The sequence below is a fragment of the Carlito syrichta genome, unplaced genomic scaffold, assembly GCF_000164805.1.
Source record: "Carlito syrichta isolate Samal-C Ts95f unplaced genomic scaffold, Tarsius_syrichta-2.0.1 Scaffold90626, whole genome shotgun sequence".
Taxonomy (NCBI): Eukaryota; Metazoa; Chordata; class Mammalia; order Primates; family Tarsiidae; genus Carlito; species Carlito syrichta.
The window spans coordinates 58531-73127 of NW_007034722.1; the positions used below are offsets into that span (position 1 = coordinate 58531).

The 14597-nt window shown below is 47.6% G+C and overlaps 1 protein-coding gene across 1 annotated transcript in view; it reads right to left on the bottom strand.

Annotated features, from left to right (window-relative positions):
• Window positions 1-14597, bottom strand: part of LOC103261323 (lateral signaling target protein 2 homolog) — a 24081-nt gene that overhangs the window by 2324 nt on the left and 7160 nt on the right. Inside the window, exons 2-4 of the mRNA XM_008058961.2 lie at window positions 6431-6568; window positions 4126-4328; window positions 3026-3115 (exon numbers count right to left, since the gene is read on the bottom strand). Of these exons, the coding sequence (XP_008057152.1) occupies window positions 3026-3115; window positions 4126-4328; window positions 6431-6538 (401 nt within the window). The 5' untranslated portion in view covers window positions 6539-6568. The remainder of the gene's footprint in view (window positions 1-3025; window positions 3116-4125; window positions 4329-6430; window positions 6569-14597) is intronic.

The window sequence follows — 14597 nt, forward strand, 5'->3', positions numbered from 1 at the left end:
GGTGACGGCGGGCCCACCCACAACCGCGTGTTAGCTCTGGGCCAGGGAGGGAAAGCCTGCTCAACTCTTGCCTGCTGCCACGCTTAGCGGACACGTCAGGAGGGTGCCATGCCACCCTTAGCCTTTACACATGCCGAGGACCGATGCTGGAGAAAAATGCCAGGCTCTTTCCCTGGGTGGCCCTGGGCAGAGGTGGCTTGAGTGCAACCTTCCTATCTTTCTGTCTGCCAGCCCTACCACTGTCCCAGAACAGTGAGTGGGTAAAATGTGTGAGGATAGCTAGGACGTCCAACCAACAATATGACAAAGATAATCCAGTCAACGGCTCTGCTTAACCAGGACACTGAAACAACTCAAGTGCTGAGGATAAACATGCAACAAAAATATTGCTCTAAACAACGTAACACTTCCCTGAGAAAGAGGGTTTATTTCCACTCCCTAGGCTTTTTCTACACTTGCTAGCACCATGCCTTTTCAAAAATAAAGCATTTTCTGTCATGTTATTTTCTGCCAATTTGAAATAGCTCTCAAAGCATAAACAATGAGTAATCTATCTCTTAAAAATAAAAACACATGATGTGATATTAGTCAATTTCAAAACTTACCTACCAGCATAGTTACAACAGAGAAATACTCTAGCTTAAATCTTAGGTTCAAAGCCCATTCAGAATACTGTAAAAAAGGGATTGGCAGTAGTGGGAAACTGCCAGGGGAGGGAGCAGGGGGGCACACTTCAACAAGGTACCTGATCTCAAACCAGGTGACATGGGGACCAAAGTGAGGTCCAAACTCTACCTGCACAATGACCAATTACATATTTTTATACCTAACCCTGAATCGTACCCCACACCTTTGTGTGTGTGTGTGTGTGTGTGTGTGTGTGTTGGAGTCTCACTCTGTCACCCAGGCTAGAATGCAGTGGCACACTCATGGCTACCCAGCGTCAACCTGACGGGCACCAGTGATCCTTCCGCCTCAGCCTTTCGAGTAGCTGGAACTATAGGCGCACGTTACCACGCCCGGCTAATTTTGTATTTATTACAGAGAAGAAGTCTCGCCAAGTTGCCCGGGCTGGTCTCGAACCCCTTAGCTCAGGCAACCCACTCACCTCGGACTCCCAAAGTGCTGGGATTATAGGCTGAGCCACAGAGCCCGGCCATGGACCCCACATCTTTAAAATAAAAAAAAATTTTTTAAGTTCATTTAGAAAATCTGACTGAAAATGACCACACAAGGCCTGTCCATAATACTGATGGCTGATCCCCAAAACTTGCTCAATGAACCAAAAACCCAATCCTGGTGTGGGAAAGTGAGGAGGAGAAGCAGTGAGGCGTGTGTAGGTGAGGTGTGAGGGGGTGAAGAGCGAAGAAGTAAGGAGGCGAGGGTGAGAGGGTGAGGAGTGAGGAGATGAGACAGTGGGGACTACGGAGTGAGGGGCAAGCAGGTGAAGTGAGGAGTGAGAAGGCAAGGTAAGAGAACGAGAAGGGTCACGAGGTCAGTGGCGAATGGGAAGGTGTGGAGTGACAGGAGTGATGCGGTGAGGGGAGGGGAGGCGTTAGGAGGTGAGGGGGAGAGGAGGGCAGTGAGGTGAGTAAGGAATGAGAAGGTCATGAACAGGAAAGGCGAGGCCAGGCTCAGTGGCTCCGCCTGTAACCCCAGCACTCTGGGAGGCCCAGGCGAGTGGATTGCCTGAGCCTGCGGGTTCAAGGCCGGCCCCAGGCAGCTTGGCGAGACCGCGTCTCTACAGTAAATCAAAAACTAGCAGGGCATGGTAGCCTGCGCCTGTAGTTCCGGCTACTCGGAAGGCTGAGGCGGGAGGCTCGCCGGAGCCCGGCGGGTCGAGGCTGCAGTGGCCGGGGGCGGCCGCTGCCCTCCAGTCTGGGCCACGGAGTGAGACTCCCACTCAAAAAAAAAAAGAAAGAAAGAAAGGTGAGGTGAGGAGGTGAGGAGTAAGAAGGTGAGGTGAGGAGGAGGTAAGGAGTGAAGTGAGAAGGTGAGAAGTGAGGAGGGGGATGAGGTGAAGAGGTGGGGAGGAAGGAGTGAGAGGTGAGGGATGAGGAGCGAGGAAGTGAGGGGAGAAGGTGAGGAGCGAGGAGAGAGGAAGGAAGCAGTGAGGAGGTGAGGAGTGAGGAAGTGGAGGACGGGGGTGAGGAAGGGAGGGGCAAGGAGGTGAGGGGTGAGAGCTGAGGGCTACGAAAGCGAAGAGCAAAGAGCTGAGGAGCGACTAGTGAAGAGGTGATGGGAAGTGAGGAACGAGGGTGCGAGCAGTGAGAAATAAGGTGAGGACTGAAGAGGTGAGGAGACGGGGAGATGAAGTGTGAGGAGCGCGGAGGTGAGGAGTGGGGGGTGAAGCACAGAGAGATGGAGGGCGAGGGGGACGCACAGTGAAGGGGGGCGGGAGGGGAGGAGTGAGGAGGGATGGAGCGAGGTGAAGGGCGTGAAGAGACGAGGAGTGGAGAGCCCAGAGGTCAGGAGTGACGAGGTCAGGAGATGAGGAGTGAGGCGGTGAGGAGGGAGAAGTGAAATGAAAAGTGAAGCCACGAGGAAAGGCGGAATAAAAAGGTGAGGCATGAGGAGGTGAAGAGTGACGCGTGATGAGATGGGGAGTAAGAGGGTAAGCAACCAGGTGGGGAGAAGCGGAGACGCGAGGGGCAAGGAGGTGAAAAAGAAAGAGATGAGGAAGGTGACAAGGTATGGGTGTCAACCCGGCATGGCGGAACGTCTAGTTTCTGTCATCTGACATGTGACTTTACCTGCGGCGTCTCCCCTTTGGGCCCAGAGAGAAGGGACCAATGGGAACGAGAAACGGCACTGGCAGGGGTGAGGATAGGTGGTCTCTCCCCTCTGCCCACCTACGAGTAGAAGCCAGATGTGGTGCAGGAAGATGTGGGCCGGTGCCTTTTCATCTGGTGCAGCCCCTCGACAAGGTGTGTTCCCAGGGCCGCCCTCTGTCCCAGGCCTGAGCAGAACAGGGAGGGGCAGGGACTCTCCGGACCACCCCAACGCCCACCCAGCCTGGCCTCACCTCTCCACCGTCTCGCAGAACAGCACAATGACCTCCTGCTGCACGTAGTACTCCCTGGGGGACTTCACGGGCACCATGGCCGAGACGTAGCTGCAACACAGGGGGTACGTCAGCGGCCCTGGGGCCATCCCAAGCCCTCCAAAACTGGAGGCTGCACCTCCAGTTCAGGCTGCAACACCACCCTGTTCCAGCCACTCAAAATACACATCTTCAGCTTCACAGCAGCACTCCAGGGACAGCTCCTCCAGGGCCTCCTCTGGCCCTAGCCCTGCCTGTCAGCCCTGACCATCCTGGATATGTTGCTGCCCACATATGTGCCCGTCACCTGGGCACCAGCTTTATCAGGCAAGCAAGTGAAAGAATGAGTGGATGGATGGATGGATGAATGAATGAATGCTTGAGCCCTCCCATGGGCAGGGTCAGGTTGTGTGGACCCCAGCAGGCCAGAGGTCAGCCCTGGTTTGCCGAGTGGCTGTAAAAGAGTGATACCTTGTCCAACCATTCCTCAGATTAGAACTTTTTTTCCTTCTAAATCAATCACTCTAATTTATTCCAATGAAAGCTTATTTAGAAAATCTGGGAGGATAGTAGAAAATAAAACTCAATTCTCCATACGCTTCCTTCCTGGATAGGACTGACTTTAGTGTGCTGGCTAAGCTTCTTCTAGAGGCAGGTAAATTACAAGATGAACAGCCTTCATGAATTGAAACCACCACAGACCCAGTTTTGTCCCCTTTTCTTACCTACTTTGAGCATCCTCACGTCTGTGGCTGCATCATAGCACACCTGGTCCCTTGGGCCTCACCACAGTCCTTTCCCCTAGAGGTCCCTGGCAGCCAGAACTTGCTGGACCCCACTTATGTCCTCTCTGCTTATTTCCCTTTCCTGGAAAGGTCTGCCCCCCCACCCCACCCTATACTGTGCCCCCCAGGGGTGAATTCAACAGACAGCCCTGAACCCACTCAGCTCCTCCCTCTGCAGAATTTCCTAGCTTAAAATATAAGGGTGGGCCCCAGAGAGCTGGCGCCACCCTCCTCCCACTCACAAAGCCAAGGCTGTGGCCCCCAAACCCGTGGCACTCACGGGCGGCCCTCGGTCACCTCAGTTCGAACTCCGCAAACAGGACATCGAAGTGCCTCAGCGCCTCCCTCATCTTCTCCGTGTAGGTGTTGAGGTCCCGCAGTGCCTGGTCGCGGAGGGCGCCCCGTACATCCTCCAGGCTGTGGGTCAGCTCCTTGGCTAGAGGCCGCATGGCCATGCTCTCTAGCTCACGGTTCATGATGATGGAGCCAGCGGCCAGGCACTGTGGGTGGGGGACATGGTCAGAGAGAGGCCCTGGAATGGACGGCAGAGTTGCCAGGTGTTACCCTGTCCTGGGGAACCCAGCTCTGCCACGGCCCGAGGTTTCAGTTCCCATAGTCTCACTCTAGAGCAAGGACCCATACCTGCTCCTGGTCCCCTCAAAGAGGTTTTTCTTAATTCAGAGCAATCATGACAGCAGTGACAAATGTCTCTCACTGTGACCAATGTGGTCCTCACATGGCCCCAAGAGCAAGCAGGGAGTGGAAGATGGGCGTGTGGCCCTTAGGTCTGGGGGCTCTGTGCAGGGGTCCTTGGTCATGTGATTCCTGTCCCTGCTCACCCAACCCACAGGGATGATGGTCAGGGAGTTAGGAGCTCTCAGATGCCACATTCAGGGCTCTGCTCCCAGGCATGAGGCTGCTGGGCTGACCCAGGCTCCCTGAGGACACTGAGCTTTCTCAGGAGTTACAGGCACCTCCTGTCAACACACTCAGACGCAGAGAAACATGATCCGAGACCATCAGCGCGGGAGCCTTGGGCTCCGGGGTAGGTAAGCAGGGCCCTTGTGTACCCACAAATCCACCCACATCTGCCTGGGCCCTGGGAGACAGTTACCCTGCATGTGCTCAGTAACTTGGGATGTCACAAAACTGCTCTCAGGACGAGGGGACACATCAGGCCCCCTGAGGGTTTACTGTCATGTGGATGCTTGAGCACAGGCCAGGCCTCACCAGTTCAGGGTAGAACCAGCCAACCAGCCAGTCCTCATCAGTGATAACCTTGTGAAGCAGGATCAGAAGCCATTTCCCAGGTGACAAGGTGAGAGAGTCGCTGATTTCCCAGGCCCACCCTGGAGGGGAGCTTGGGCTTGCAGGCACGAGGACCGCAAAAGAGAAAATGGCACCATGTGCACACATGTCCCCACCAGGCCAGCTGGGCGTGGGACCTGCTCCATCTCACGACTCCACACCGCTGCCCTTTGTCCCAGGACCCACTTCACAGAGGTGAAAACTGAGGTTGAAGAGAAGGGATAACCTACCCAAGGAGGAGAGACAAGCACCAGAACCTCAGCAGAGGATGCTCCAGTCAGACAGTCCAAAGGAGTGGAGTAGGGCGTGGCGCATGCAGGGACAGGGTAAAACAGGGGAGGTGAGGGGCACAAGGGCCAGGTAGTGTCAGATGAGGATCTGGGCATTCCAGGGGTCCACTGAGAGGTGAGGCAGGGAGGAGAGGGACAGCACACAGAGGGGGCCATGGACACTAGAAGCACAGCCAAGGGGAGGAGTCTGCAATGTCTACACAGTGCAGGGGGGGTTGGTCCCACCTCCTTGAAGGGGGTGGGCCACCCTTCTCTCTGTGCCTCAGGTTCCTTGTTGGAAGATGAAAATAAAGATTTGATGGGCTATTGTGAGACCTGGCACTTGTGAGGCCCCAGTACAGCTCCTCTGGCCTCTGCTGCCCTTGCTGTAGGGGGTGAGGGAAATCATCGTTCTTGATATAGGTATTATTGCTATTAAGAACCGCATGGAGATCTTGGATGTCTGGGGGTCTGAGAACCTCATAAAAATCACACGGGATTGGCCGGGCTCGGTGGCTCAGCCTGTAATTCCAGCACTTTGGGAGGCAGAGGCGAGTGGATTGCTTTAGCCCGTGGGTTTGAGACCCACCTAGGCAACTTGGGAAGACCTCATCTCTACAATAAATAAAAAATTAGCCAGGTGCCATAGGACGTGTCTGTAGTTTTGGCTACTTGGAAGACTGAGGCGGGAGGATCGCCTGAGCCCAGTAGGTCGAGGCCGCGGTAGCCAGGAGCGTGTCACTGCACTCCAGTCTGGGTGACAGAGTGAGACTCCAACTCAAAAAAAAAAAAAAATCATATGGGAAACTTTATCTGCATATGCAGTTTTGGGGGACAGGTTCATAACCTTCCCAGACTCTCCAGGAGGGCATATGGTCTGATAGGCTCAGCTCACACCATGTAAACTGGAAGTGGATGGAGATACCAGGTCCCTGGACCCACAGTGCCCATGGATGAAGTTCACAGAGAAATGGCTGAATATCCCCCAATGTCAACACTGTGGGACCCAGGCAGCCACCCACTACCTCAGCACCAAACCACAGCTGGCCAGCCAGGTTGTCATGTCGGATCTCCTCAGGGAACTTGACGCAAAAATCCCGTGGAGCACGGTCCTGGGGGATGCACTCATCCATGATCTGATTAATGATGTTCAGCACGTTGTCCTGAAACAGAATCAGAAAGTGCGCTAAGCGCTATATCCCACCGACTGCTATCGGGTACTTCTGGGAAACACGCACAGTGCATTTTACTGTTTGCAGGATGATGGAAGTGATACAGAAACATAGCCATGCTTGCTAAAAATCGCTACAAAAAGTTCAAACATTCTAGAAGTAGCAAGAGTAAAGAGTGGAATCCCTACATCCCCCACACCTCTATATTCTCTAGGGTACTGTGCTGGGTGAAGCATTCCATGTTGCTATCCAGATTCCACCACACCCTGTGCAACAGATACTCCAGAGTCCTCATGGGAAGACACACTCCTCCGCTGCTGACTGCACCCCTTCTTTGCTGACCAAAGATCAGGCTCCTGAAGCCTTGGCACAATGACTGTCCCAAGCATCTCTCTCCCTGGCCACCTATACAAGTATATCTTAGGACAGAGCTCCAGAAATGGAATCGCAAGGCTGATAGACATACAAATTTGATTTTCACTGCCAAATTGCAGTGTTCCTTCTATTACCATTATAAACCTGTGTCATCCTAGATTCTCACCACACTGTCAGGTAGCATCTGCTGACAAGGAATGACCTGCGAACTCACTAAGAGACACTATGTGAAACCGGCCCTTCTCAAACCGACTCACAGAATGGACTCCAAGGCCTAGACTACTCCCTACAGTGGAGGCAGCCTCCTCTTTGAGTAAAAGGGCCTCGGCCCCAGCACCAACAATCACCGGGGCCACAGGGTTAGACTCAGCAAGCTGGGGATCCTGGCAAGGCCGTCGTCCTCTCTAAACCTCAGTTGACTCCTCTGGAGGAGTGAGGGGCACAGGCGCGTGTCCTGGGCCCGGGTGGGTGCAGTTACGTCAAGGCCAGGCACAGCTGGGCCCTGCTCTTCATCCCACTACATCCTCTCTCGCCTCCCCTGGAAACTGCAGATCAATAACAGCCACATGTGAGCCAGTCACCACTGAAGAAGCTCTGGCTTCTTCGGGAGACCCTGACTCTGCCCCTCATGGCGATGTAACCCAGGACAGATCACTCCACTTCTCGGATGAGCCAGGCCCTTTGGAGAAGCCTCCGTGCACGGCAATTTCTGTGTTAACATTACTTTATTTCCTCATGCTCCAAATACAAAGTATAACAGACCGTTTGGAACACTTTGTATATGTGGGGGAAACAACCCATCTTGTTGCAACTTAAATTACATCCAATCCTTTTCTTTAAAATGGTCCGATGCTTTAAACATTGACCATTCCTTCCATAAAATTGTAAGAATATTGGGATTTTTTTCCTTTAATGTATTAACTATGAAAGTAATACACATCCCTCATAGGAAAACTGGAAACAATGAGCAAGTATAGAAGCAGGGAAAATGACCTTGGGAAAAATACGACTGCAGGTTGGGCATATTTCCCTCGAATTATTGTCCTCCATGGCCTGTTTATTTTGTTTTAATTTATTTTAGACAGGGGTGCCCTCTGTCATCCAGGCTGGAGTACAGTAATGCAATCATAACTCACTGGGTTCAAACTCCTGGGATCAAAAGCAGTCCTCCCACCTGAGGCTCCCTAGTAGCTGGGACTATAGATACACACCACCACAACAGGCTAATTTTTGTAAATTTTTTTGTAGAGACAGGCTCTGGTAATAATTTTGTAGAGACAAGCCCAGGCTGGTCTCAAACTCCTGCCCTCAAGCGATCCTCCTACGTTGGCCTTGCAAAATGCTGGGATTACAGGAGTTAGGCCACTGTACCTAGTCCATCCTGTGTATGTGATTTTGTATTCTGCTGCTGTCACTTGCCGTTGCAATGGTAACTCTTCACAAACCCAACTTCTGTAGGATAGCTACATAAGATTCCAGCAGGAGGACCATACTATTAGTTCGCTCTCTTTTGCTGGACATTTATGATGTTTCTAATTCTCCGTTTTCATATAATGCCACACTCACCACAGTAATACACAATGCTTCATATTTTGGATTATTTCCTTGAGACTCACTGATTTCTAGGAAAGAAACTACAAAGTCAAGAGCACAGATTGCATATATGGGCTCTAATTTGATTCTGCCAAATGGTTTTCCAAAAAGATCACACTAATTGACACTTTCACTCTCAGTAGTTTTAAATCTCTACATCCCTCCTCTCTGTCCTCTGAGGTTTGAGTTTCATTTTTCTTAGGAAGCAGATATGAACAGTTGGTACAAGTGCAAAGCATGACCTTTCTTTTTTCAGGGGGGGGTAGGTCAGAGTCTCATTCCGTTGCCCAGGCTAGAGTGTAGTGGCACACTCACAGTCACCCCAACATCAGCCTTCTGGGCTCAGGCAATCCTTCCTCCTCAGCCTTCCAAATAGCTGGAACCACAGGCATGCACTACCACGCACAAATAAGTTTTTGATATATTGTAGAGATGAGGTCTCACCAAGTTGCCCAGGCTGGTCTCGAACCCCTGAGCTCAGGCAATCCTCTCACCTTGGCTCTCCAAAGTGCTGGAATTACAGGCTTGAGCCACCGTGGCTGGCCAAGCTGACCTTTCTAATGCAAGAAGTCAATGCACTAAATGTGGATAGAAATTCTGAAGTGTAAGGAACCTTTTAAGCCTTTATAATGCAAAAATAAATAAAATAAAATTCAAACAACATCAAGTGGCACTAGTATCATCTCTTTTTAAAAGATTTTCTAGGGGCCAGGCATGGTGGTCCACGCCTATAATCCTAGCACATTGGGACACTGAGGCAGGAGGATTGCTTGAGCCCAGGAGTTTGAGATGAGCCTAGGCAACTCAGTGAGACCTTGTGTCTATCAAAAAAATCAAAAAATTAGCTGGGTGTGGTAGTATGTGCCTGAAGTCTCAGCTACTTGGGAGGCTGAGGCAAAGTGTCTGAATAGGATGGTCCCCTGCTAACAATTCAACAAAGTAATGAGCAAACGATGGTAATTTTCTCAGTAAACATCAGTTATTATGAAGAGTCAGGGACCTAAGGCTCAAACAGGTGACATGGCTCACCCAAGGTTGAGGAGCCTTCCAGTGGCAGTACTTGGACTTACTGCCCACCCTGTCTGGTTTGCCAGAACATCAGCGGCCTGATGGCTGGGTCTTTTGTTTTGCATCCTGGGTGCCAAGAACTGTACCTAACACAAAGCATGCCTCAACAAACACTTGTTGGGACTTCTAGTTCCAGCCAAGATGGAGTAACAGACATCAGATCCACCCCACTCCAAACAACAATAACAGTAATTCCCAAGACATGGAAGGACAGTGAACCCTGAGAGACAGGAAACGAACAAGGTGAGTCCCAGGACTGTCCCTGCTCCCTGCCTCAAGGAACATTTCAAGTCGTGGCATAAAGAGAGATCCCAGATGGAACCAAGGCAGCCAGTATTCAGGGGACAAGTACCAGAAGAGTTAGCTAACTGCACAGAAAGAGAACTGTGGAGATCTGGGGATGGTCTCAAGGATTCAGCAGAGAACTGTTCAACACATGACTGTGAGACTACCTAAGTCAGGGAAAGCATCTGAAGGCTTTAAGGGAGCAGTGACAGCTCTCACAAGGCTGAAGTAGTAGGAAAGCTCATAATTTACAGAGGATTAGGTAGAGTATACAAAGCATCTTGCCTCAATACAAATAGTAGTTAGCTCTAGTCTAGACTAAACACAGCTCTGACTCTGCCTTACAGCTTAAAAAACAAGATTCAAATGAGTAAGTCGTTTCTAAGTAACTAAACTGCATCACAGAACAAAGTTCAAAAATATTTTTGGAAGACAAAAATAGTTAGCCCCTAACTAGGTAAAATTCACAATGTCAGGCATCCAATACAAAATTACCAGACTTCTTTCAGTGGCTCAACCTGTAATCCCAGCACTTTGGAAGGCCGAGGCGAGTGGATTGCCTGAGCCCTTGGGTTCGAGACCCACTCGGGCAGCTTGGCGAGACCTCACCTCTACAATAAATCAAAAATTAGCCAGGCATGGTAGCGCGTGCCTGTAGTTCCAGCTACTTGGTACGCTGAGGCGGAAGGATCACCGGAGCCCAGCAGGTCGAGGCTGTGGTGACCGGGAGCATGCCACTGTACTCCAGTCTGGGTGACAGTGAGACTCCAACTCAAAAAAAATTTACCAGGCTTCTAAAGAATTCAGAAAATACAACCCATGACTAAAAGAAAAAGCAATCAAACAAAATTGCTTTTACAAAGATGACAGAACTGATTTCCATGTGTTCAAAAAATTAAGCTGAGACAGCTCATGCCTGTAATCCCAGCACTTTTGGAAGCCAAAGCTGAAGGAACGCTTGAGCCCAGGAGTTCGAGACCAGCCTAGGCAGCAGAGCAAGACTTTGTCTCTACAATAAATCAAAAACTTAGCCAGGCATGGTGGCGCATGCCTATAGTCCCAGCTACTCAGGAGGTTAAGGCAGAAGGAGTGCCTGAGCCAGGAGGTGGAGGCTGCAGTGAGCCATGACCATGCCACTGCACTTTTTTTTTTTTGAGTTGGAGTCTCATTCTGTCTGCCAGACTGGAGTGCAGTGGCCGCTCCCGGCCACTGCAGCCTCGACCTGCTGGTCTGCGGGGATCCTTCCGCCTCAGCCTTCCGAGTAGCAGGAATTACAGGCGTGCGCTACCACGCCTGGCTCATTTTTGATTTATTGTAGAGATGAGGTCTCGCTGCCCAGGCGGGTCTCGAACCCTCGGGCTCAGGCAATCCACTCACCTCAGCCTCCCAAAGGCGCGGGATTATACGCTGAGCCACCGAACCCAGCTATGCCACTGCACTTTAGCATGGGCAACAGAGTAAGACCCTGGTGCAAAAGAAAAAAAAAGTTAAGCAGAGACAATGAAGAAATTAAAAGGACTCAAAATGACCTCTTAGAGATGAAAAGTACAATGTCTGAGTTGAAAAAATATGCTGGATGAGATTAACCCCAGACTAGACATCTCAGAAGAAAAGAACAGTATACTTGAAGACACAGCAAATGAAACTATCCAAATGAATCAGAGAAAATAATAATAGGACAGATCGTGAGCAATCTGTAGAACAACTTCAGCAAGTCAAATACACATGTAATTCAAGTTCCAAAAAGAAGAGAAGTGGAACAGAAAAAAAAATTTGAAGGAATCATGGCCAAAATTTTTCTAAATTTAATGACAACCATAAACTCATAGAATCAAGAAGTTAAGTAAACTCAAAGTACAAGGCACATGAAAAAAACTATACTAAGTTGCAGAATAGTTAAATTGATCAAAACCAATAAAAGAGAAAAGCTTAAAAGTAACAAGAAAAACAAGATGTGTCACATACAAAGAATAAAGATATAAATGGCATGAAATTTCTCATCAGAAATAACATAAATGAGAAGAGAATGGAACAGTATCTGTGAAGTATTCAGGGAGGGAATTTATCAACTTAGAATTCTGTACCCAGCAAAAAAAAATCTTTCAAAACCTAAGGTAAAATTTTTTTTATTCAAACAAAGACAGAAAGAACTCATGACCAGCAGAATTACACCACAAAAAATGCTGAAGACATTCTTTCAAGTAAAAAGAAAATTATACCAGATGGAAACAGATTTATACAAAGGAATGGAGAGCACTAGAAATGGTAACTACATGGTAAATATACAAGTTCCTTTTTTAATATTAATTTTCTAAAAACTTTAATTTAAAAAACTGACCATTTAAACAAAAACAAAGCTAACAATGTAGCATGGGTCTATAACATACACTAACATAAGAGTAAAATGCATGACAACAGCGCAAAATACAATCGGGGGAAATGGAAGTAAACTATTGGAAAGTTCTTATATGTGAAGTAGTGTAGTATCATTTGAAGGTATCTGTAATTGGTTAAAGATAATCATTATAAACCCTAAAGCAACCAGTAAAATAATAAAATAAAAAATTCTAGCTAGTGAACCAACAACAAAGGAGACAAAACAGAATCATACAAATTAGATAGATTACATTAAAAATTACAAGACAGGAAATCATTGAAGCCAATCAATCAAAAAGAACAAAGAAAAAGAGGAAAAGGGGAATAAAGAACAGATGGGACAAACAAAAAACAAACAGCAGGATGACTTAAACCTAACCATATCAAAGATATATTAAACAAAAATAATGTAAACAATTCAACTAAAAGGCAGAAATTTTCACATTGCATTAAAAAGTGAGACCTAACTATATGCTAATTACAAGACATCCACTCCACACATAAAGACACAAATAGGTTAAAAGTAAAAGAATTTTTAAAAAGCTATATCATGTTCATATCAATCAAAAGAAAGTTGGAGTGGCTATCAAAGTAGCTTTCAGAGCAAAGAATACTACCAAGGATAAAGAAAGTCATTTCATAATGATAAAGGGATCAATTTATTAGAAGCACACAACTCAACATTTATTAATCTAACAATAGAGCTTCAAACGGTATGAAGTAAGAAGATATAAACAAATCCACAATTGTAGTCAGCAATTTCAATACCTCTCTCAGTAACTGATAGGGCATAAGAAACAAATAGAAAGTCAGCAAGGATCTAGTAAACTTTAACTCTGCTATTAGCCAGCTTGACATGGTAGACATTTATAGAGTACTCTGCCCAATAACAGCAAATTACACATGCTTCTCAATTGCACATGAAACATATATCAAGAAAGACCAAATTCTAGGCCATAAAACAAACCTCAATAAATTTAAATACAACTCAAGTAATACAAAGTATATTCTCTGACCACAGTTAAAGTCTCTACTAGATGTGGTGGCTCACACCTGTAATCCCAGCATGTTGGTAGGCCGAAGCAGGAAGATTGCTTGAACCCAGGAGTTTAAGACCAGACTAGGCAAGATAGTAGGACCTCATCTCTACAATAAATCAAAAACTTACCTGGGCATGGTTATGCATGCCTGTAATCCCAGTTACTCAGAAGACTGAGGCAGAAGGATCACCTGAGCCGAGGAGGTCAAGGCTGTGGTGAGCTGTGACCACGCCACTGCATTTTAGCATGGGCAACAGAGACTCCGACTTAAAAAAAAAAATTAAAGTAGAAATAATTCATAGAAATATCTCCAGAAAATCCCTGGAAATATTTAGTAACTAAATAACACAATTCAGCCGGGCTCGATGGCTCAGCCTGTGATCCTGTGCCTTTGGGAGGCTGAGGTGAGTGGATTGCCTGAGCCCGCAGGTTCAAGACACGCCTGGGCAGCGAGACCTCCTCTCTACAATAAATAAAAAAATCAGCCAGGCGTGGTAGCGCATGCCTGTAATTCCGGCTACTTAGAAGGCTGAGGCGGAAGGATCGCCGGAGCCCAGCAGGTCGAGGTTGCGGTGGCTGGGAGCGGCCACTGCACTCCAGTCTGGGCGACAGAGTGAGACTCCAACTCAAAAATAAATAAATAAATAAATAAATAACACAATTTGAATTAACTCACAAATCAAAGAGGAAATCAGAAAGTATTTTAAATGGAATGAAAGTGAAATGCAAAATATTAAATTTATGGAATGTAGCTAGAGCAGAAATTAGGGAGAACTTTAAACACTAAAAGCCTACATTAGAAAAGAAGGTCATTTTTTTCTCTGACCTCGGCTTCCACCTTAAGGATCTAGAAAGAGCAAATGAAACCCAAAAGCAAGTAGAAGAAAGGAAATAATAATAATCAGAGCAGAAATTTAATGAAAGAGAAAATCAATGATGCAAAAAGAAAAACAGTTCCATTGAGAAAATAGATAAAACACAGTTCAGAAAGAAACAGAGAAGATACAAATGATTAATAACAGGAACAAGAGAAGTGACACCACTATGGATCCTACATATATTAAAAGGACTATAAAGAAATATTATAAACAACTTACGCCAAAAAACTCAACAATTTAGATGAAATTTCTTGAAAGACACAAACTACCAAATCTCTTTCAAGAAGAAATAATCTGAAAAATCTTTTATCTTTTCAGAAATTAAACTTGTAGTTAAAAATCTTCCTACCAGCCAGGCTCGGTGGCTCAGCCTGTAATCCCGCGCCTTTGGGAGGCTGAGGTGAG